Source organism: Salminus brasiliensis, chromosome 9 (assembly GCF_030463535.1).
Source record: "Salminus brasiliensis chromosome 9, fSalBra1.hap2, whole genome shotgun sequence".
Lineage (NCBI taxonomy): Eukaryota > Metazoa > Chordata > Actinopteri > Characiformes > Bryconidae > Salminus > Salminus brasiliensis.
This window is the reverse complement of record NC_132886.1, coordinates 28,815,063-28,838,630: the sequence shown is the minus strand read 5'-3', so window position 1 is coordinate 28,838,630 and position 23,568 is coordinate 28,815,063. Positions and strand designations below refer to the sequence as shown.

Below are 23,568 nucleotides of genomic sequence, written 5' to 3'. Positions count from 1 at the left end.
CACTTTCTTTTTATAGTGTACTTTGTGCAGATTGATTGGGGAAACCTTTTTTATTTTAGCACAAGGCCTCAACCTAAAAAAAGTGAATGCATGGTATATATTGAGTTATATAATCTTCTCGCATATATATTATAAGTGTATGCTATAATATTAAAACCACTGACAGGTGATGTAAATAACATTGATTATCTGGTTACAATGGCACCGGTCAAGAGCTAGAATATGTCTTCAAGTGTTATTATATAATATATGTTATTCTACAGTCAGTTCTTAAAGTGTGTTGGAAATGGGCAGGTATATGAATCTGAGCCACAGCTTGTGAGAAGGGAGACTAGTCCGGAGGTCCTTCGTGGCCAACCAGACCCGGTCACCTGGTTGGTATGTCGGAGTCTCCCCTCTCTCCCGGTCCGCTTGGGCCTTGTAGCGTCGCAGGAACGTCTGGATGTGCTGGTGGGCTCCGGTCCAGACCGCTTCGCTGCGACGCATCCAAGCATCCACTGCTGGGACTTGGGTCTCCGTGGCAGTCCAGGGGGCCAGCGGAGGCTGGTAGCCTAGGTAACATTGGTATGGGGTCAGGCCAGTGGTTGCGCACCTCAGTGACCGGGACCAGTCGCTGGGGTAGTCATGACAGTACAGCCGTAGGAACTTCCCCAGCTCCTGGTTAGTGTGCTCGCACTGGCCGTTAGACTGGGGGTGATAACCCGAGGACAGGCTTACACTCACCCCCAGGTGTTCACAGAAGGCACCCCATACCTTAGACGTGAACTGGGCCCCCCGGTCAGATACTATGTCCTCCAGAATCCTGAAATTCAACAGCCAGGTGAGACCACGGACGTTCAGGAACGGGTAGCGGCATGAGCTTCCCCGACGGGAGCGTCTTCGGGGTCTTACATTGAGCACACTCACTGCATGATGCCACTACCCGATGTATATCTGCCCTCATCCCCTCCCACCAATATTTGGGAGAGAGCAGATAGTACGTGCGGGCCTCACCTGGATGACCCGATGCCAGAGAAGCGTGAGCCCAACCGATGAGCTTCTCCCGGAAAGCCCCTGGGACGTAGACCTTGTCCACAGGGCATGATGGGGGCACGGTGGTGCGTTTGATGGCCTCGTCTATCTCTGTATCCAGGTCCCACTGAATAGCTGCGACGGTGACACCTGATGGCAGGATGGGTGCTGAAGCAGTCTCTCCCTCATCCACAGACTGGTGAATACGAGAGAGAGCGTCCGCTATGGTGTTGCGGGAGCCCGGACGATACGAGATCGTAAATCTGAACCTGGCGAAGAACAGGGACCACCTGGCTTGCCGGGGGTTCAGACACTCTAGATTCTTGTGATCTGTTAATACCAGGAAGGGGTAGGCAGCACCCTCTAACCACCACTCTCCGAGCGCCATCTTGACTGCCAGGAGCTCCCTATCCCCTACCCCATAATTCCGTTCGGCCCCAGTGAGCTTCTTTGAGTAGAACACCACCGGATGGAGGGAGAGAACCACCCCTACCCCGGTGTTGGAGGCATCCACCTCGACCACGAACGGCTTACGGGGATCGGGGTGGCGCAACAGCGGGGCCGACGTGAATGCGTGTTTGAGCGCCTGGAAGGAGTCCTCCGCGGCCGACGTCCACGTGATGCGCCGGGGAGCTCCTTTGAGTAACGACGTTATCGGGGCTGCCAACCTGCTAAAATCCCGGATAAACTGCCGATAAAAATTAGCGAAACCTAGGAACCGCTGGACCTCCTACATGGAGCCAGGTGACAGCCAGTCCAAGACTGCCTGGACTTTAGTCTGATCCATCTGAACCCCCCGCTCGCTGATAATGTACCCCAGAAAAGGGATCTCATGGACGTGGAACACGCACTTCTCTAATTTTGCGAATAGCAGGTGGGCCCTAAGCCTCGCCAGGACCAGACGATCTTGACGGATGTGCGTATACAGGTCGGGGGAGTACACTAGAATGTCGTCCAGAAAGACCACCACAAAGCGTCCGAGGTAGTCTTTCAGGACGTCATTTATGAAAGCCTGGAAGACGGAGGGGGCGTTAGCTAACCCATATGGCATAACCCGGTACTGGAAATGCCCCCTGGTGGTCATGAATGCCGTCTTCTATTCGTCCCCCTCCCTGATACGCACCAGGTTGTACGCACTGCGGAGATCCAATTTCATGAATATCTGGGCTCCCCGCAGCTGCTCAAGAGCGGAAGGCACCAACGGCATAGGAAACGGGTACCTATTGGTGATTGCGTTGAGTGCCCGATAATCTATACATGGCCTTAACCCACCCCCCTTCTTCCTGATGAAAAAAAAACCCGAAGCCACCGGAGACTTTGACGGAGTGATGTATCCCTGAGCTAAAGCCTCTGAAATGTAGTCCTCCATTGCCCTCTCTTCCTCCCACGTAAGGGGGTAGATCCTGGCTTTAGGTAAAGTGGCCCCCTCAACCAGATCTATGGCGCAATCGTAAGGGCGATTGGGGGGGGGGGAGTTTAGCGGCACTGGACTTATTGAAACCATCTCGCATATCGTTATACTCCGGTGGCAGGACTACCGTGTTTTCGGGCTCGGGGCTCTCTATGGAGGTAGACATGACCCTAAGGGGGACTAGGGTAAGGCACTTGTCACGGCAATAAGGGGACCAGGATACAATCTCCTGTTCAGGCCAGGAGATATGAGGGTTATGCTGGCTCAACCAGGGCAGACCTAGTATCATCTCATGCTCGGAGACAAGTAGAACCAGCAGGGACACCACTTCCTGGTGGAGGAAGCTCACGGTGAGACGAAATCCCTCAGTACGGTGAGTGATGGGCGGAAGACCCATGGGCTGTCCGTCCAGGGCGGTGACGTGAAGGGGCTTCGGGAGCGGCACGGTCGGGATCCGCAGACGCTGCGCGATGTCAGCTCGCAGGAAGCTGCCCTCCGCTCCACAGTCGATCAGCGCTGAAACGACAAGAGACTGGCTCTGGTAGGAAACCCTGACTGGCAACGTGATCGACCGGGAAACGAGTCCCTGGACGGGCAGACTCACCGCATTGGCGCGAGGGGTCCCTTCCTCGCGCTCCTCGGTGAATAGGCAGGATTTCAATGGGAGTCGTCGAGGACAGGCCTTCCTTCCATGCCCCACAGCCCCACAGTACTAGCAGAGTCCCTCTCGGCTCCGTCTACTGCGTTCTTCCTGTGTAAGGCCCCGGGAACCCACTTCCATATGCTCGCAGGTCGTTCCTGCCGACGACGTCGGGGCAGTTGCCCCTCTGAACCAGCGAGTAGGTCTCCACTCTGGACAGCCGGACCGGTCTGCCTTCCCGGCCTGGCCGCTGAACCCCCAGCTTTCAAGAACCTGGGGTTAGTAGGACAACCAAGAAGCTGGTCTAACCTAATAGCGAGCGCGATAAGCTCGTCAAGCTCAAGCGACTCACCCCGGCATGCCATCTCCTGCTGCAGACGCGGATGTCAGTTGCGGAACAGTGCCACCAAGGCCGGCTGGTTCCATCCGCTACCAGCGGCTAGCGTTCGGAACTCCTGCGCATACTGGGCTGCCGGCTTGGAGCCCTGCTCCATCCGCAGCAGGAGATCGCCCTTAGTGAGCCCCTCTCGGGGGTGTTGGAACACCGCCTTGAACTGCTTCAAATAGTCCGAGAAGGGCTTCTCACTGAGGTCCTCCCAGGTGGCCGTGGCCCAGTCCAGAGCTTTTCCAGCGAGTCGGGATACGAGAAAGGCGATCTTCGCCTTATTAAAGAAAACCGCACACTGTAGCAAGAACCCCTCGCAAAGCTCTGGATCGCCATGGTACGTATCCGGTCTTCCAACCGGATACGGGCTAAGGGAAGTCGTGACAGATTCGTGAGCCCCTGGATGCCACCCACTAGTTGGGCGACTTGTTGCTGCTGATCAGCCTGTTGCTGCACCAGGCGACCAACTGTCTCTGACACACTCTGTAAAGTGTGTTGCTGCTGCCCCAGGAATCGACCCTGGGCGCAAACAGCCTGACCCAAGGCCTCCATCCCCGCTGTTTGGAGGCGGTCGGCCGAGGATTCTGTCATGATCCACTCGGTCTGACAATGACGGGAGAACACTCGCAGGGGATGGACCGAAGCGAGGAGTTTATTGATAACAATAAACCATAAACAAAACAGAAATGCAGCACCAGTTACAAGGGATAAGGAAGAACTAAACAAAACTGTGACAAACAATACTGGGCAAACAAAAGGAACACACCTGGGGCTGGTGACGCACTAGGGTAGTGCTAACTGCCGGGGCTGAGCCAATACCGTTACTCAGAAACAAACCTCCAAGCCGAGCCTGGGAAAACTATGAACTAGGACATATAGAGTAGCGCTAGTCAGGCACATTACTTTACACATACACATTACTTACTAGACTTGAGAGCATGAGGAGTCAGCCACCAAACCTAGACGACTGTTCCGGTCCAACGGTGAGGAGAGCTAACTGCTGAAACAAGCTGGAGAGCCGCTCACTCCAGGAGCTCCAGGACCCCAGCTTGCTGAACCAAAGAAGCCTGGCGAAAGATCACCACAGATCTACATTAGCTCCCAAATGGACCCTGAGGCAAGAGTAGACTAGCTAGTTAGCTTCCCCTGCTAAGCTAGCTAGGTAGAGAGAGAGTCCTCTTGTACAAGGATGCACTCTACAGACCAGACCGGTGAATACTGAGTCTCTACCGTTAACTGAATAACCTGGGTGCATGTGGTGCACTAAGGGTAATCCTCAGCAACCAGCAGCTGGCCCTAGCCCTACTTAAATACACCAGCCCACAGGTGTAACACATTAACCAGACAATGAACAGTCACATGACAAACCCGACATGGTTCAGTAATAAATAGTTCTTCTTTTCCTGTGAGCCGCGGCCCGGGACCGCCATTGGGGCGGGTGCGACGGCGCGGGCGTGACAGCCACTCTGACAAGAGCCAAATTGTGATGGCTAGAACATCTCCAAAACATCAGGTCATGTGGAGCATTCCCAGTATGCGGTGGTCTCTACCTACTAAAGGTGCTGCAAAGAAGGAAAAACGGTATTCCGGCAACAGGGCCGTGGATGTCCAAGCGTCATTAATGTGATCCATGGAGGCTCCAACTCAACTTACAGGACTTAAAGGATATGCTGCCATATACCACCCGACACACGTTTTTGTAAAGCCCATGCCTCAGCAGATCAGAGCGGAGTGGTTTTAATGTTATGACTGATTTTGTGTGTGTATGTGTATATAATTTCAGCCACATCTAGGTAGGTACTAAACTTTCTTGTATGAGTGGTAACAAGAGTTTCTATTCTAGGAAAGTTCTGATATTGATATTAGTCTCTATTTGTATTTGTAGCTCAAGCACAGCATGGATTGGCTACAGCATCCAGGACCCCTCTGTTGGTTACACGTGGAGTGACGGTTCCTCTGTGAGTCTGGTTAAATTTTTTTGGTTCTTCACAAGAAGGGGATGGAGTGGTCTTATGTGAGCAGTGATTAAATGCAGCTTTGGTTTCTTCTCGTTCAGTCGTCCTTTGAAAACTGGGAAGATGGTGAGCCGGACAATTTGAACAACGTGGAACAATGTGTTGCAGTTGTTTCTCACTGGTGGAGGAACACAAACCAATGGAATGACCTACATTGTGAAAGCAAATGTAATTGGCTCTGTGAGATTCGAAAAGGTAAAACAAGCTAAAGTAAAGTAGCATGATTTAGGCTCAAAGAAAGATATGGAAGTGTCTGTTTAAATCTCTGTAGACCCCACGTGAACACTCAAATTAGTGCTCTAGTGCTATATGTGTATAGCACACCAGCTCTAAAGTGGCTCACAGCTTTACGGTTTACTGTAAAGTCCCTGCTCTACACAAGGGATCCAACTTATTATGATTTATGAAAGAACATCATTATTCATGGGGCAACTTTTTAAAATAATCAGTAGTGATCTCCAAGCATCAGTAGTGATCTCCAAGACAGTTTAACTAAACCTCACTGAAATGTCGGTCAGTTTCTGGCACTATTTCAGTAAAAGGGGTGGTGAGTAACCAAACATTTCATTGTTACACTGAAACTCCAAACAGGTTCTGGTTATTGGAAAAAGCAACCACAACATGCCACCAGCATGCTCTACTCTGATCCCCTGATAAGATTGATCCCTCCATAGACTCTTGCTTAACAACTGGTAGTGGTTGGTGTGGCGCAACAGATAACACCACTATCTGCCACTAAGCTATCACACCATGTGGGAGACTGGGGTTCGATTCCTGGTCTGGGTGACTATGCTGTGCTACACCAATAAGAGTCCTTGGGCAAGACTCTTAACACTACATTGGCCCTTCTTTGTAATACGAGTATCCTTGTAAGTCGCTCTGGATAAGAGCATCAGCTAAATGCTATAAATGTAAATATAGTTAGGGTTATAATACGAAAAAACAGGCAAGCCAAGTTTTGCCGGACCACCGTTGGCTGAATAGAATCATCAATGAGGGGGCTCGGGACCAAAATATCTGCTCTTTATTTTGAAAAAGGTCCTGTGGCACAAAATAACCTCTATTATGTGTGATATACCATTTCATTAAACCCTGCATGGTAAAGGACACATAAAGCATTGCCCTCAGAGCCTTAAGTTGACCACATATTTGGTAGATCTTTTAGTATAGGTCCCAAAACCTTACGAACATGGATTGTGACTAACAAAGGCTGGTGTGCTGCTGATGGCATGGTAGCGATGTTAAGACAACGTGCTACCGCTATGGACTTTGACGCACATTAATGTCACAGCATGTCTTCTCACCACTTCCCGTTACATTAATATTTCAAGCAAGGAGATGCAACCTCAGCTTACCTAAGATTACACCTCCTCTCAGCAGCTTGTGGCAAAATGTAGTATGTCTTTTCTAGACAAATATGAGGCAGTCCTTGTGCATGCACACTTTAACAAGCTTGATCAGTCAGTGAGTTAGTCAGTCAGTCACTCAGTCACTCGTTTAACCAGTCAGTAAGCAAAAATGGTCTCACAATTAACTAATGATTCAGAGTTCTTTTCATGTTAACATGGCCATCATTGATCTAATCTTCATCCCTCTTCATACATTAGTCTCTGCTTCCAGTAGTTAGATCTGAACAGTATTGTGCAATATTAGGCTCACTTCTCCTTTTTGATTTGTTTTTATTACTCTGCACCCATTATTTATTTTTATTTACTGTAATTTGTTCTGCTATCTGGTTTTGACCAGAGGTGGATGTGTTCCCCATTTGAATCTTGGTTCCTCTCAAGGTTTCTTCCCCTCAGACTGAGGGAGTTTTCCCCTGCCACCATTGCCATTGGCTTGCTGACTTGGGGCTCAGAAACGCAGCTCTGTGAAGGTGCTGTGTGATGACGTCTGCTGTCAAAAGTGCTATATAAAAATTAACCTATGAACATATTAAGTGGAAATGACTCAAAGGAATCTGTAATAAATAAGATGTTATTATAGAATAACAATACATTATTTTGTGATTTGTGCTTAAACAAAATTTACTTGGAGATCTTTCCTGCTTAAACCCGTAACATTCCACTGAGATTTAGAGTGAGTGCATTTGTAATTCCCACTCTGTATACTTCAAAAAGGTATCGAAATATTTTTAAAGTATGAAATATTGAGAAGGTCTTGCATTTGCTCGATAGCCAGAACCTGTTGGAAATATCGGTGTCATTTGCATCTTGATCTTTGCCACTATTTTACACCAAATCCTTAAACAGTACTGTGTTTTTGCAATGCCCACTTACACACTCACCCAGTTAATAGCTTAAACCTGTCAGACATTTCAGTAAAATCTTGATACTAAAGCATTCACCAAGTGTGTTGTACGTTGTATAAAACACTTGTCTAGGTAGTACACAAAACCGATTGTAAAGAAAGCATTCCTAGGACATCTCTGAGAGTGAAAATATCAGAGTGATTCTGAATAGTCAATTTAATTCAAAAAGGACTGTGCTTCACTATGGTTGTTCAACTTGCATGTACTAACATTTATGCTGATAAATCTTCTTCTTTGTCTTCCTCTAGGAGTTACACCAAAGGAAGTGAAAATTACAGAAAAAAGTAAGGCTTCTATGCCAGGGGTTCCCAACACTGGTCCTGAATGACCCCCTGCCCTGCACATTCAACTCAGGAAGGGCTTGGTAATTAGCTGATTAGCTGGATCAGATGTGTTTGGAGCAAAGCAAGCACTAAAATATGCAGGGCAAAGGGGTCTTCCAGAACAAGATTTGGGAACCACTGTCCTACACAGACAGTAAAGCTACTTATCACTCTCTTTATTAACCTGTGAAGATGTTCAATTCTGCTTTCCCTGGTAGTGTATAATAAAACCGAGGATGGCTGGATCATCTTCAAGGACAATCAGTACCATGTCAGTGAAGACCGTACCTCTATAGAAGATGCACGTAGGTTCTGTAGGCACAGGCATGGCGATCTTGTGTCCATTAATGATGAGGAAGAGAGGGTGTTTCTATGGCATCAGGTAAGATTGTTGATTATCTGCATGTTTATACCATGCAACCTCTACTGTGCATTATCTACATTTTGTGGTTCTGAGCTCATTATGTCATCTCTTATGTGTTTTAGATCAAATTATTGTATTATAATGACGTTTATATTGGAATGAGGATTGATATGGACAAATCTTTGATGTAAGTTGATGTCAAAGCCCACACATACACAAGCACATTAAATGTGGCTAACCGTGACAAAGACAAAAGGAAACTTAACTGATTGTTCTTCGGCAAGGTGGATGGATGGATCTCCAGTAGTCTTCCAGGCGTGGGAAATTCAACAGCCGGCTTTTTTGAACAACGATGAGCATTGTGTAAAAATGACTTATTCTCAAGGTCAGTGATCACAGTTAAAACATGCTTTTAATTATAAGGTTACCCTTAAAAAGTAGTTAGCTTCTTCCAGTGGTGAACTGTACTTATTGTGCTTGGGCTTGCACTAGAGATCATGCAAATGAAAATTAGTAATATCAAAGATACTTCCTTACCATTGTCACCATAGTTGCGCATAATGTCTGCAATGTATAACCTACACATATCAAATGGCAGTGGTGTGAAAGTTGCTGCAGAGGGCCTGGACTTTCAGAAAAGAAAATAAGGACACCCACCACGGCTTCTCTGGGCCATGACCACCATGGGCCCGACAACAAACATTTTTAATCTAGGAAATGCGTGCGTGTATATATATATATATATATATATATATATATATATATATATATATATATATATATATATATATATACATGTTAAGAATAAATGTTTACTCATAATTAATTAATTAATTTATTAACTATAATTCCATTAGTATAATTTGTTCTTTAAATGGCCATATATAATATTTCTATTGGCTAATACTACTGAATATTAAATAAATGATCATTCATTCAACTTTATAAACTCAACATCCTAAACAATCAATCAAACCACAATGGTCTACTAAAATAAGCTATGCCCGTTTTACAATTTGCCTTGAAATCATCTTCACCAAAGCTGTCCAGTCAAGGATGTGCCTCCCACTCATGTCTGTACTAAACATTTTATGGAAAGGCAGAACAAAATTGGTTTAATACGGGACGCAACATTTAAGTGTCAAATAAAGTATGATTCTGTATTTACTAGCCTGGACTGTCCAGTGTTCCTTACACATGTCTTAATATGTTTAAGTTTCCATATACATTCAAAGTCTCCATACTTCTTGCACTGTTGTCACTGGTGAAAACCAGCAAGCAGTTCCAACAAAACAAATTTCTGGATAGTGTTTCCTGTTGCTGGCTTGAAAATGATGAAGATGCCTTTTCCCTGCCTGAGTAAAAAGCTCAAGATGAGGTGTTGGTTGGCCTGTTATCATAATATCCAGTTTTTTGTGTCATGCCTGTCTAGAAAATGACCCATGGACACTGTTTGCGAGATGGGTAGTAGATCTGACATGTAGCACTGACATATGAGGGCCAGCTACAACACCCTGGAGCACTCTGACTTGGTTTTGATTGATCAGACTGTCCATCCGTAATGATAGTTTTCTTCATGTAAATAGCAATGTTATGCTATTGACAAACAGAGGTCAGACATCAGGTTCAGAGTTTCATTTCTGAAAAACTATGCAAAAAGTGGAATTTAGAGGAATTTGCAAAAAAATACTAATCTGATTTCTTCAGATAAAATATATGATCTTGAAGGCCCTGATGGTTCGCCATTGGTGGTTTTCCAAATTAAACTGGTTGTTTTTTTTTTTAATTATTCCTAATAGCTTGTTAAAACACATGTGGAAAAAATCTTAAAGTGCACCCTCTGGACTTACAGTATACATAATATTTGAGTGTGAACTATTGATTAGACAAATGTTCAGATTGTTGCAAAATCTGGTGAAATGTATGACTTGACTTGGGTTTAGCTTTAGAACATGAACTAGGTTAGGTTTTTGGCTAGGATTAGGGTTAGGAGTATGAGGAGGTTTGAGGTTTTGTTTGAGGCTAGGTCTTTGGATTAAGGTTGAGTTTGAGTTTTAAGACCATAATGCTTTGGGTGGACTTTTAAATTGGGGTCAGGGCCAGGGTTAAAGGTGGTTTTAGGGTTTGGGTTGTTTAGGTTTAGGGTTAGGTTAAGGAGCAGGGAGGAGGTTCTGGTTAGTGGTTAGGATTAGGTTATGGGTTGAGTTTAATTTTAGGATTACGGCAGTGCTCGAAAAGGGCTGGTACTCACTGGTCACTTTTCAGAATCAGAATTCAGCTGGGGGTGGGACAACAGAGAGCCAAACCTCTCTTTTTAGGTTCAGCATTTAGGTTAGAATTCAGCTTTAAGTTGATTAGAAGGTTAGACTTAGGGCCAAGGTAAGGGTTACAGTTAGGCTTTGAGTTGGAGTTAAGGTTAGGGTGAAGACCAGGATTAGGACTAGATTTTTAGTTGTTGTTATTTTTAGTTTATTGGGTTAGGATTAGGTCCTGAGTTGAGTTTAAGTTTAGGGTTCAAATTAGGGTTAGATTTAGGTTTAGTTTAGAAAATGATAATGAATAAGTGCAAGATTAGGTTTAGGGTTGAGTTTAAGGTTAGGGTTAGTCAGAATTATTATTTTAGATATTGACCACATCACATACAGTCAGTAAAATGTAATTTATAAAAATGTTTAATAAAACATTTTGGATGTTTTATTAAACATGATTGGATGATTTTCATGTAAACATGTAAAATTCAGACTAATGTACCCCTGTGTTCTCTAGGGCTTTGGCAAAGTTTGAACTGTGGTGATTCTGAGATGTTTGTCTGCAAGCGAAGTGGATCTGTCCCAGTCAATGCCACTGCTGCACCTACTGCGCCCCCAATTGGAGGCTGTGCCCCTGACTGGGTGAAATTTCAGGACAAGGTAAACGAGGTTTCAAATGTAGTTATAGTATAACAGTATTGTGAGAAATTTAGAATAACAATCACAAAAATGCTGATTATCTGGACAGAAAGTGTTTAATTGGAATCAAATAATTTGGAATGGCATATTCTATGTGCTGTTAATGACTCAGAACATGAATCGATATCAACACTGGTAAAAGGCAGCTCATCTAAGGTAATAAGGCAAAGCTAAGCTCCACTGCCTATAACTGAAGGATACACCATGAGTATGATCTAACTCACCTCCTAGTATGAGTTCTTATTTGTCTTCTTCTCATTTTAGTGTTTTACAATAGCTGTAACTTACATCAGAATGTAACTACAGCACTATTTTAGGTGGAAAAAATTAAAGCCCACAAGTTCTGAAGTTCTTTTTTATTTCATTTTGCTGTAGTCTGTATGTTAAATGTGATAAAGGATGCATTATTGAATATTTTAGGTTGTTCTTTGATGTGTAAATAGTAAATATGTGATTTTAGTTGAAACTAAAAATGCTCAGATGCCGCTTTACAAGCCTATTTACAGTTCTGTTATTTTACAATCCTGTTACTTTGGATCAGAACTAAAAAAATTTATGGTAGCTTGTTTTTAATAAAGAGACATCAGCGTTTGAGGTTCACAGTTTGTCACTTCCAAGAATTGAACTCACATTATTCAACTATGCCAAGGTAAATGCAGTATGGCATTCTAGAGGCATCTTTAAAGTCATTTAATTACATTTATGTATTCATAAAGGATGTTCTAAATATGTACTAAATATTTTCTATTATGTTTTATCCTTAAAAGCTACAAAAAAATATTTGAGGCTATGGCCCAATAGCCAGGATCTTGTCACTAGGCTAGTCTTAAACTCCCCACCCCTGATAGGAATGTTTGTTTATATACAAGCTGTTACAGCCGACCCGTGGAAGACCGCAACACATAAAAAGTTACAATTTACTTTATTTTGAGATATTAAAGAGTTTTTAAAATTCAGATGTCTGGGAGGTATAAGGATCACCACCCCTGATCCAAGGCCATCCAGGGTCTCCACGCTCTGCAACAAAGACCACAGAGAGGAAAAAGGAACAGAGATAACATCTCCTAGAGAGAATAAAATACCAATTGTCAGATGGTCAATTCCACTAGCGGCCAGCAGAGGACACACACAGGGTCATAACAGAGCTTGAACAGTTATTACCACAACAAAAGGTTCTATTGCACTGAACTGTATGTGTTTGTATAACAGGTTCAATCTATGATCTATCTATGAGCAATCTATGTTTAAATAAACATGCACAATAGTATGCACACATGGATATTGGGGTGTACCTTAGATTTGGCCTAATATGCATGCAGAGTTAACTGTTTAACTGTGGTCATTTATTTGTAGTGTTACAAAGTGCATCTGGAGGAGAAAACCTGGATGGATGCCAGATCATTCTGTATGCAGCTTGGAGGAAATCTAGCATCTGTAACTAATTCACTCCAGCAAGGTCAGAGAACTCCTAGTGTTTTCCTAATACAGGTGTTTGCTCATTTTCCTCTGTTCTGCTATTCAGAAGAGAGGGCTGTACTGGAAAACAATGAATCAAGTTGAGGAGTTGAAATGACACAGGTCCAGACTTTACAATTCTCTGAATTTACTTTGTTCATATCTAAAAGGTTTAGCATCTGGATTCAGCTCAGGAGATGCACTGTGGTCTTGTGTTCTTTCTATTACAATATGGTGGTATTGCCTGTGCTATGTGGAAGGCAATATACGTTGTTGGGTTAATCATGTCACGTTCTCCCCCTTGCTGTTTTTAGCCGTCTTGCTCTTACAGATGGCAGATGACAACTTTTCAGATTTATGGCTTGGTCTCAACAATTTGGCAGACAGTAGATTTAAATGGACAGATGGAAGTCCTGTTGCTTTCACAGATTGGAGCACTGAAGATTCAGGATACTATGCAATGGTATGTTCAACACTTTCATTATTTGCAATTTTTCCACAACTTTTACAATAACAAATAGTTGTTGTTTTTTTTTACATTTTGCCTGTAACCATGTATTCAAACATATGGACCCCCATTTGGCTAAATGTTGAATTTTGACGTGGGTCTAAGGACTTTTCAAAAACTCTTTAGGTCATCCATGCTGGCATAGGTATAAGAGGATCATTATCATTATTTTCTTATAGTGGCTAGCCTCCTTTTAGCTTCCGCTTTTTAACAGATGTTTTGATCTTTGTAGGATTTGATGGTTATTTTGTGGAATTCATTCTTCCCCCCAACCGTGCAATATTGGCAGTGCCACTGGCTGCAACACAGCCCCAAAACATGACTCTATGAGATTCTATGCTTCACAGTTGGCAAAGTATACTTGTCATGAAATGCAAATTCTAGGCTTCTTTCAAATGTACCTTCGCTGATTTGTGGTCAATGAGTTCACAACACTTGTTTTCACCATAAAGACAAATTAGGCTTGTCTAGATTGCACTGTAGAAACCACAAGCTAAAATCTTATCAATGCTTAGAGTTACAGCAAAACCTAATTGTATGTCAGTTAATGCAAGATTTTGTTCTAAGAGGTGTCAGTGAGTTGGGCACTGGTGCAAGACAGGTTTTGCCAGACCACCATTGGCTGCATAGAATTATCAATGACATTCAATAATGGAGAGTTTGGGACCAAAATATGTTATATTATGTTATATCTAGCATTTCATGTGACCTTGCCTGCTAGAGGACTCAAAGTATTGCCCGAAGAGCCTTAAGATGTGGACCACATATTTACTAGTTTTTGGATGTGAAGGGCCCAGGATCTCATTTGCACCACTTCCCTGAACAATAATATTTTAAGGAGACCCAACCTCAGACTCCCTAAGGTTCTATGCAGAAAAGATACTTGTTAGCTGTGTGGCAAAATGTTGTCCTCAGTCTGTCAGTCAGTCACCCAGCCAAGGAAAAAATAAATGTAATGCCTGCATATCATTTATATCCAAACTCTCATGTGAAAGTTTTGATATGGAGACAAACACATACAGTATCAAACGTAAACATAAACAGTTGTATAAAAAAAAAAAAAAAAAATATATATATATATATATATATATATAAAGCAATTAAAGTTTTATTCCGCCAGCTGTAATTTATTAAGAACATAAACTGCTGTCCAATGAAAAAACAAGTATCTCTATTATTGTCCGTTTTTAGTTAGTCTCCATTCTGGGAGCCCTGTAGCTTCTCTGTGCACTGTGTGGATAATTCTAGATGAATTATAAGATCAGTAGATCTTATAGATCAGACTAAGCTTTTACATCGACTTCCATTTAAAGTTAATAAATTTTTGCCTACTTCACCATTTTGGAGATACATGTTTTTCATTGGACAGGCGACGATAGGCTGACTGCGTTGCTCATCATACTCTCTGTAATTGTAAGTTCAACCATGAGCGTAAAAGACTGAGTGTTAGGCCTTCCAACTGTAAATGAAATCCTGAATTATGATCCTGTGTTTGTGTTTTAAAAGGAAAGTCTTTGTGCTACAATGGGAGGCAGACAAAGAGTCCATCCTGGCAAATGGGTGAATAAAGACTGCAATGAAACCAGTGGCTATATTTGCAGTCGTGCTCTGGGTAAGATTAAGAAAGCAACTTCTGCTCTAGTTCACTGTTGAACGAGTGGTAAACAACAAACATCAGCATAATGTTTTAAATGTTCTTTTATTTTTTGTTTCATATGTAGATCACTTAATCATCCCAAGTCCCACAGAGGTGCCTAAAACTTTCATCAAGCTTGGAAATTCTTCTTACATGCTTGTCCAAACAAACATGACCTGGAAAGAAGCAAAGAGTCACTGTGAGGCTGAGGGGGCAAACCTGGCCAGCATTCGGGACGCCTTCACCCAGTCCTACATTGAACTGCAGACTCATAAACTTGGACAACCCCTGTGGATCGGTCTTAACAGTATGGAGGTAGGACTTTTTTTTTTTTACCTGCAAAAACTTTTAATGTAGGATATATAATATATAATATAGCTTATTTCAGTATAATTTAATATTGAAGTGCTGCACCCCTGTATTATTATTATCATATTATTATTATATTGTATATATATAAATTGTATTATTATATCCTGTTATATATATATATATATATATATATATATATATATATATATATATATATATATATATATAAAGTGAACGTAAAAGTTCATAACTCCCTCTAGCACTAGCAATGCTCCCGACACTAAAAGAGTGAGAACATAACACACATCTCCTCTGATAAATGTAAAACCAGCCGCCTCCTCTGTTCAAACTACTGCCGATGTGCTCAGACAAAAAAAGGACTGGGTCCTTAGCTCGACCACACAGATGCCTGTGCTAGCCAACATCCCTTTAACAGTCAACTGTGCTCTCTCTGACGCTGGCCGCTGATGGCAAAGCAGCATGGCTCTATATTCGAACTTGCAACCTCTGGGCCATAGTGGCAGCACATTAGACGAATGTAACATTAAATGTTTTTTTTAATTTATAAATGATTTAATTATTTAAATTATTTAAATGCTTTTTTTGAATACGGTGTACTGGATATTTCATATGTTTGTGAACAGACCGATGGGTACTTCCTGTGGATTGATAACTGGCAGTTAAGTATGCAGAACTGGGCCTACGGTGAACCCAAGAAGGACCATCCTTGTGTTTATGTGGATGTAGATGGAATATGGAAGACTGCTCTCTGCAATCAAACCTACTACAGTGTGTGCAAGAGGTCAACGGGTGAGCTATAGTTGGCAATCAACCATACAAAGCTCTGAAAATGTAGCAAAACATTCATTTATTTGTCATCTTTCAAGTGTCAGTCTTGACCCAAACTATAGCAATGTGTGTGTGTGTGAATGAGTGAGAGAGAGCAAGAGAGAGAGAAAGAAAGAGAGAGAGAGAGAGTAAAAGGTTAAATGTTGCTTACTAGTTATGTGTTGGCTGACATTTGGCCCAGTCACCCAGTTCACCCACTGAGTGACCTCCCTTAAACTGTCATACCTAAGAACATGGACAGACAATTTAATTATAATTTAAAAATAATACTAAACAGAAAGCACAAGCAAAGTTATGTCTATTGCTACACTGTTTTATGCCTTTTGAAAGTCAGGGCATATTTTACTCACCTTGATATTCCCGGTAACAGACATTTGAACCAAAGGTGTCCAGACTTTTGCAAGCCACTTGTATAAATGGAACAAATATACACAAATACAGGAGGCCAAGATCCAGATCCTCAGCTTAGCAGTCTGTTATAACTCCAACAGCTTGGAACAAATACCAACAGTCTAGCCCAACAATTTCTTGGGCTTACAAATGTGGATTTCTCCGTGAAATTGAACTCATTATTGTAACAGGGAGTTGTGTTACCCTATCACTGCTAATTAATCAGGTTATAGGCTAGTACACTGTCCTGGTTTTCATTGCTGTGATCTCTCTGTTTCAACATTATGATCTTCGCAGATGTTGCCCCAACTCCACCGACTCAGTACCCTGGCATATGCCCTGAGGCAACAGAAAAAGAACCCAAGATGACATGGCTGCCTTTTAGAGGGCACTGTTATGCATTCGTGACCTCTTTTTATTCATGGGTTTCAGCGTCTAACATCTGTAACAGAATAGGTGAGGACAGCTTCGTAGACCGCTTCTAAACTGTCTTGGGCTAAAATATAGTATTGTTGAATTTTACTGAGGGTTTCTTACACTTTACACTCTCTTTGGTCCATACCTCATCTCACTGTCTTAGAGGTTTTTTTTACAGTGAAGATGCTTGTTGGTGTAAGATTGAAGGCAATTTGCACAGTCAAATGAAAACTGCTTGGTCAACAAGCCTATGCTATAGACTGTTGCGGCCATGCAAAAAGCTCAAAAATGGCAACTTTACAGAAGAAGGAAAAAACCTTCTTACATTTCAGTGGAAGTCAATGTAGAAATACTTTTATTCCAAGTCATTTTGGAGCAAATCTATTGGTCCATGAATCATGTAAATTGCAGAACAGCTTCCAGATTCAAATTATGTAAAAAAAAAAAAATTGGAAAATAGGCAAAAATGAAGATACAAGGTTTTGGTCTGACAGCGACAGCATTGTTAGAGCCACATATTTACCAACATTACTTTCTCCATAAGCGTGGATGCTAATACATTTCTATCCTTTCTTTAAAATAGGAGCCAGTCTTGCCAGCATTCAAGACACAAAGGAGGCCAAGTTTATAGAGAATTATGTCAGTTTGCTTGGGAATAATAATCGGAATTTCTGGATAGGCCTCTTCAGGACCTTTGCAGGTGAATACTAAACTGTTGTGTTTACTGTAACTGAATATCACAATAGGTACTTCCAAAACATCAGTAATGGGCACCTAAACCTGATCTGTAACTTGACGTTAGAAAAATGATAATGATCATACGGAGAAAGTATGGCAACAATATCTAATGCTGCATCTGGACATTCCACAGTTTACAATCTTGACTGATCTACACTTTTTACTTCGGTGTTTGTAAGGTATGTTAACAGGTAGAGTATTCTGTTTAAACCACACAGGACACTGGCGGTGGACGGACAATAGTGTGGTGGATTACACTAACTGGGAAGAATCTGGAGAAGAGGATGAAGATGACGATGATAGTTATGATAGCAAGAATTGTGTATTTATCTCCTCCACAACTAAACAATGGAAGAAACGCCACTGTGGATACAGTTATGGGCTGTTCATATGCAAAATAGCCAAAGGTAGGTCCAAAAGTCACTTCCTGTAAAGTGATGCCATGTATATGCCTGGTTGGCAAGAAAAGCATGTGAGTCATTTGGCATATGAAAATATGAAAAGATTGTGTAATATGTTATTGTTTATAGTTTAATTCTTTACATTAAGGTAAGGGATAATCATACATGATGTGGACAAAAGTATTGGGACACCTGCTCGTTCATTGTTCCTTATAAAATCAAGGATATTCATTCAAGAGTGTTAGGGGATGTTGGACAATCACCACCCCACCTCATCCTAAAAGTATTGGGTGGCGCACCATCATTCCAGCGAACACAGTTCTACTACTCCAAAGTTCAGTGCTAGGTCCTTTATACTCCTATATGCTGCACCAAAGAGTCCTATTCTATTGACAGTACTTTTCTAAAGGGACTAGACTCACAAGCTGTGGGTGTACATTTGCACACATATGTCAGCAATGGGTCCAGTTTAATGTAGCATTCATTAAAAGGGATCTACACAAACATTTAGGTATTTAGTGTATTGGTCATCTAACACAGATAACCCTGTATGTACATGTATGTATGACTTTTAATTCATTTGAGTGTGTGAAAACCTTAAGTACTGCATTAAAAATGATTTGAAATCTAACCTGAACATTTCCCTCCGTTTTTATTGCAGTTATGCACCCAACAGCTGGCCTAAACCAAACCGGTAAGCAGTCTTAGGAAATTAAACTATGCTCATGACTAGGGTGGACTGATCTAATGGTTATGAGTTATATGCGTGGCATGATGATGGTAGCTCAGAATGTGGATGCTATTTCAGAATTATGCTTTGTCAAATTTCTCTTCCGTGTCTGTTTAGCAGACGACCAAATAAGCTCCAAAACCGGAGAAGGGGACATGAGCAGACTTATGATAGTAGAGAATTTAAGCAAGATCTTTTGAGTCGGCCCAGTTGATGGTGGTGTATGGCTGGCTAGATACCTTGTATAAGCTAATCTTATCCTAGCTACCTGGCAATAGCTCCAAACTAGAAAATGTAGCTTTCTGTGCTTCTTACAGCAGTCACTCAACTTCATTGTTTATGCTATCAAAATGTTATCATGCTAACTAAGCTAATTCTAACCACATACTTCTTTGATTTAGAGCAGGTTAACAGTGCGGTCGTCAGACTGATGGTTCAACGTTTATTGAAAGATTGATTGATTCAAATGTTGCAATGTTTACTTAGTTGCTCAAAAGTAGGACATAGGCCAGTGTGTGCTATTCACGTTACTCCCCAGCACTAATATTTAGAGACGGTTTGACGATATAAAAAAGGTGGATACTGCCCGTCCCTACTAATGATTTATCTCACTTGGCTAACTTTAAATTCTCTGTTCTCTGATTCTACCGCAGATGTTGATAAATCCCAGCGGACACATTCCGCTGTGGTGTCCGTGGTCGTGGTGATTATGGTGGTCTCTGTGCTGGCTGGACTGGCTTATGTCTACTACAAAACCTCCAAACGTCCCATTGCTCTTCCCACAGTTGTGAACCCATTGTATTACACTACAGAAGCCCCCCAGTCAGAAGAGAAAGACACCAAAATCTTAGTGGACAACATGGAATAAAATAGACTCCTGCTTCGCAAAGTGTGCGCCGTGATAACTGTTTAATTAACTGTGCTTTTATTCTATCCCACATTTATGGTGTCATTTTAAAAAGTGGGATTAGAATTATTGTTTCAAACATGTAGGATTTATATTTGTATATCTAAAATGTAACATGCCAAAGCTCTTTTTGACAATCCATTTCCTTTTTTTTAAATATAATTTGCATGATCAATGTATGTTTGATCAGTGACAGTTTTATTGTTGTATTTCTTTACTCCAATTCAGGACACTGGAAGGAAAATATCATTTGTAATTTAACCTTTAATTATTTTATATTCAAAAGAGAGATAAAACATTTTTATGTATTTATTTAAGAGAATTGTTATTTATATAGCACACTTTAATTATAGTGTCATCTCAAGATGCTTTATAAACATTTAATGATATAATGAAATAATATAAAATTAAATAATACATGTAAAATAAGGTTTAGCAAAATAAAATCCTTAATAAGCTTTTAAAAAATGAAAAATCCACAAATAAAAAATCTAACTGTGCTGAGTAAATGCATTTTAATAATAAGGCCTTTCTCTAAAAAGATCTGAAGTCTTAATAGGAGTTTTTTTTCCTACAAAAAAAAAAGCTAAAAACTCAATCACAAACCTAAAACACTAAAAGCACCATACTGTAATCTCTGCATGAAATCTCTGAACTGAAGTGCCTGCAAGGATCATATCTAGTGCTGTCTTTGGCAAAAAAATTTCAGCCATCCAACCATGTGTCCCACCCAGGCACCTAGTGTCCTGAGATAAGGCAAGCTGTGGGATTGGCTGCATTTGGAAATTTATGTCATCAACAAAACAATGAAAAGATTTTTTTCTTGTTTTGTTTGTGAAAAATGTTGCTCAAAGTAAGCATAAAAATAAGGAACAGGATAGGACCCAGCATTGACCCCTTGGGAGACAGCTGGCCCTAGAATGGTCTACAGGGTCAAAAGCTGCACTCATATAGAGTAAATCAAAGAAAATAAGATAGGAGAACCAGAAACCACTGCCAAAAATACTATGCACCACTTTAACCAGTGCAGTGAACTATCCAGTGGCTAACAACAACAGATGTGAGACAATGTCATAGAAATCTACCAGTGTGGGAAGAGTTACAGACCCATTGTGTAAACCACAGTGAGAGCCATTACCCACACATGGAGATTTCCCTGAGAGCACTTGACTAGGATGACTAGGATGTAGGAGGTCTATTGGTGTAAGAATGGAAACATGAAAGTGAGGTGAGAGTCAAGCTAATATGACATAGAACCTTGTACAGGCCAATAAAAATCTTCTCTTGAGGCACATGTAGGTTGAAATCCTTATTTAACAGCCAGACACTCCCTCTAGGCCTGTGCTCTGGTGCCACCCTATGGTGGCATGTGGAGATGCTCCAGCAACATCCTGTGGTGCAAACTGAAGTTCTGGATCTGAAGCTATTGTAGTCCAAACCATTATGGATATAACATACCCAGCTATGGCCTGTCTGGGTAGCCCAGCTGGGAACCAGGAAGTTTTGTCCTCCGGTTCCACATTCGCCCCGGGGAGGAGTTAACCATGGGCTCAATCTGGTTTGTACACTGCATATGGGGCCTGGATGGGACCCATGTGAGTTTAAAGTGGGCTGTAACGATGGGGCCCATTTGGGAAGCTTAACTGTGTCCCAGTAAAAATATATATACAAACCTGTCCACCTGGAACCCACCTAGCCCACGTTCCACTCATGTGAGCCCCACATGAGCATGTTGGCTAAGTGTGTTACACTTGGATGGCCGGTGGTGAGTAAGGTGATAAGCTAACCCCTTATGTTTTTAGGAACGTACAACGTCATGATGGGATGAGAGCTGGCTCTGGAGCTGATAAATTTGTGACCTCAGCCTGACAGTGCCAGGTTCCTTGACTGTCAGGTGTAACCTTAGATGTCTGTCAAGGGGTGAAAGGTGAAATTCAGTGATTTTGAGGAGAGGAGCAGAAAAAAACAGAACGAGCAGTAATTGGGGAAACCTTGTATTGAGTTAGTTATGTCAAACATTATAAATCAATGTAATGATTTTATTAGTTGTATTTAATGAAACTATAATACAAGCAGGTAGAGGAGAGTTTTAGAAACTTACCCATTCCGAACTTGTGCTTGCATGTACAATATTGGCACTCTCTCATTGATGCATGTGCTATAGCTGTGCTTCTACAATTGAATATTTACTGCTATGTATTTGACTCTGCATTGAATCTGACCTCCACCTCCAACAGTCATGCACACACACTAGTGAGCAAACACACACACACAGTGACAGTGAGCACATGTCCCCAGAGCGGTGGGCTGCAGTCTCTGCAATGCCCAAGGAGCAGAAAGAAGCCACCAATGCCCCAGGAGAGGGGCTGTAACATCTGTATAGCGCTATTTATCTATATATCTATAACTCTATATATAGAGAGAGCACAGGGTTGATGTTAACTGCCAGGCCACATTTCAGGTTTATGCTGTGAACTGTCTATTGTATTCGCTAGATTTCAGCATATTTAACTCTTTAAAGACAGGTGCATCGTATGTGACACACATTTGAGTGACATCAGTGTGATCATTAAATAATTAATCTTGAATAGGTCTTAAATAATTAACACATAATAACAATAATTCAATATATAAATCAGGAAATAAAATCAGCTTCTGCTGACTGGTGGATTATCTAAAGCCCACCCATGCTTTAGATTGAGCTGGTCACCCAGATAGGGTATGTCTGCAAACTACTCATAGCTAGCTTTTCACAGTTGAACTATATAGTCCCTTACATATTCATTGCTTCATTGCTATTCATTGTTATAAAATATCTGAATGACAATGAGTCATAGATTTGACTATATGACTTAATTCTCAACACTCAACTGAGGCAAGAGGGGTTTTTTATACACTGTTCTTGGGTTCACATCCTGGATGATTTTACACTTGATCTTAAAGAGATTTTGAATGTTATGGCTCTGATTGTAGTTCAGTGGAGTGTAGCTTAGAGTCCAAGGACTTTAGAAATAGCTTTATGACCTTTCCCAGACTGATTTCCTCTCTGTAGCATGACATGCCAGAGTGGACGACCTGTGTGCTGCCAGTTTTAATCTGATTCAAAGGCCCAAAGTTACATGTAGATTGGACAGGGATGGTGCAAATTTAGGCTGGTCATAAAATGAAGGACACACACTGGTTACTGATTGCTATATCTAAAGACCTCCTAATAATCTGGATTGCATTATCTGCATCATCTATATTTATGAGACTAAACATACTGTGAAAAATATGCACAAATGCAGAACTGTATTTTTTCTTATCACAAATGATTCTTAGAGTCATCAGTACATATTAAACTCTCTGGAAGCAAAAATGAGAACCATTCTTTAGGACACATGAGAATTACCCTGGTTATAGTAATCACCTTCTTGTTTCTAAACTTACTGTTTATTGCTCCACTGATCATATCCCCACAGAACTGGCCACCACAGAGCAGATATTATTTGGCTGGTGGGTCATTCTCAGCACTGCAGACACACTGACTTCCTGCGAGCACTGATTAAAAAGAACTAGAGGATGACTAACACAAAACTAGGTAGTGTTTAAGAACTCCAGCAGCACTGCAGTGACGCACCTTCTCAGTGGTGGTCCTGTGGGGTCCTGGTCATTGAAGAACAGAGTAAAAGAAGGCTAACAGAGTCGGCAGTGGAGTCTGTAATCACAGAACTCAGTGCTTCTGCATGGTCAGTAGAGCTGATAAAAAGCACAGTGAGTGTAGAAACATGAGGGTAGTATTAATGATATGGCTGATCGGCATACAGAAATCAAGTTT

The 23,568-nt window shown here is 41.8% G+C and overlaps 1 protein-coding gene across 1 annotated transcript in view; it reads left to right on the top strand.

Moving 5' to 3' along the window:
• LOC140562464 (macrophage mannose receptor 1-like) overlaps window positions 1-19,930 on the top strand; it is a 39,534-nt gene extending 19,604 nt beyond the window's left edge. Inside the window, exons 14-30 of the mRNA XM_072688131.1 lie at window positions 5,333-5,405; window positions 5,504-5,657; window positions 8,022-8,057; window positions 8,315-8,478; window positions 8,583-8,647; window positions 8,745-8,845; window positions 11,227-11,369; window positions 12,762-12,864; window positions 13,178-13,326; window positions 14,878-14,983; window positions 15,093-15,322; window positions 15,964-16,129; window positions 16,856-17,014; window positions 17,559-17,675; window positions 17,932-18,120; window positions 18,776-18,808; window positions 19,498-19,930. Coding sequence (XP_072544232.1) covers window positions 5,333-5,405; window positions 5,504-5,657; window positions 8,022-8,057; window positions 8,315-8,478; window positions 8,583-8,647; window positions 8,745-8,845; window positions 11,227-11,369; window positions 12,762-12,864; window positions 13,178-13,326; window positions 14,878-14,983; window positions 15,093-15,322; window positions 15,964-16,129; window positions 16,856-17,014; window positions 17,559-17,675; window positions 17,932-18,120; window positions 18,776-18,808; window positions 19,498-19,712 — 2,203 coding nt within the window. The 3' untranslated portion in view covers window positions 19,713-19,930. The remainder of the gene's footprint in view (window positions 1-5,332; window positions 5,406-5,503; window positions 5,658-8,021; window positions 8,058-8,314; window positions 8,479-8,582; window positions 8,648-8,744; window positions 8,846-11,226; window positions 11,370-12,761; window positions 12,865-13,177; window positions 13,327-14,877; window positions 14,984-15,092; window positions 15,323-15,963; window positions 16,130-16,855; window positions 17,015-17,558; window positions 17,676-17,931; window positions 18,121-18,775; window positions 18,809-19,497) is intronic.
• Window positions 19,931-23,568: the final 3,638 nt, after the last annotated feature.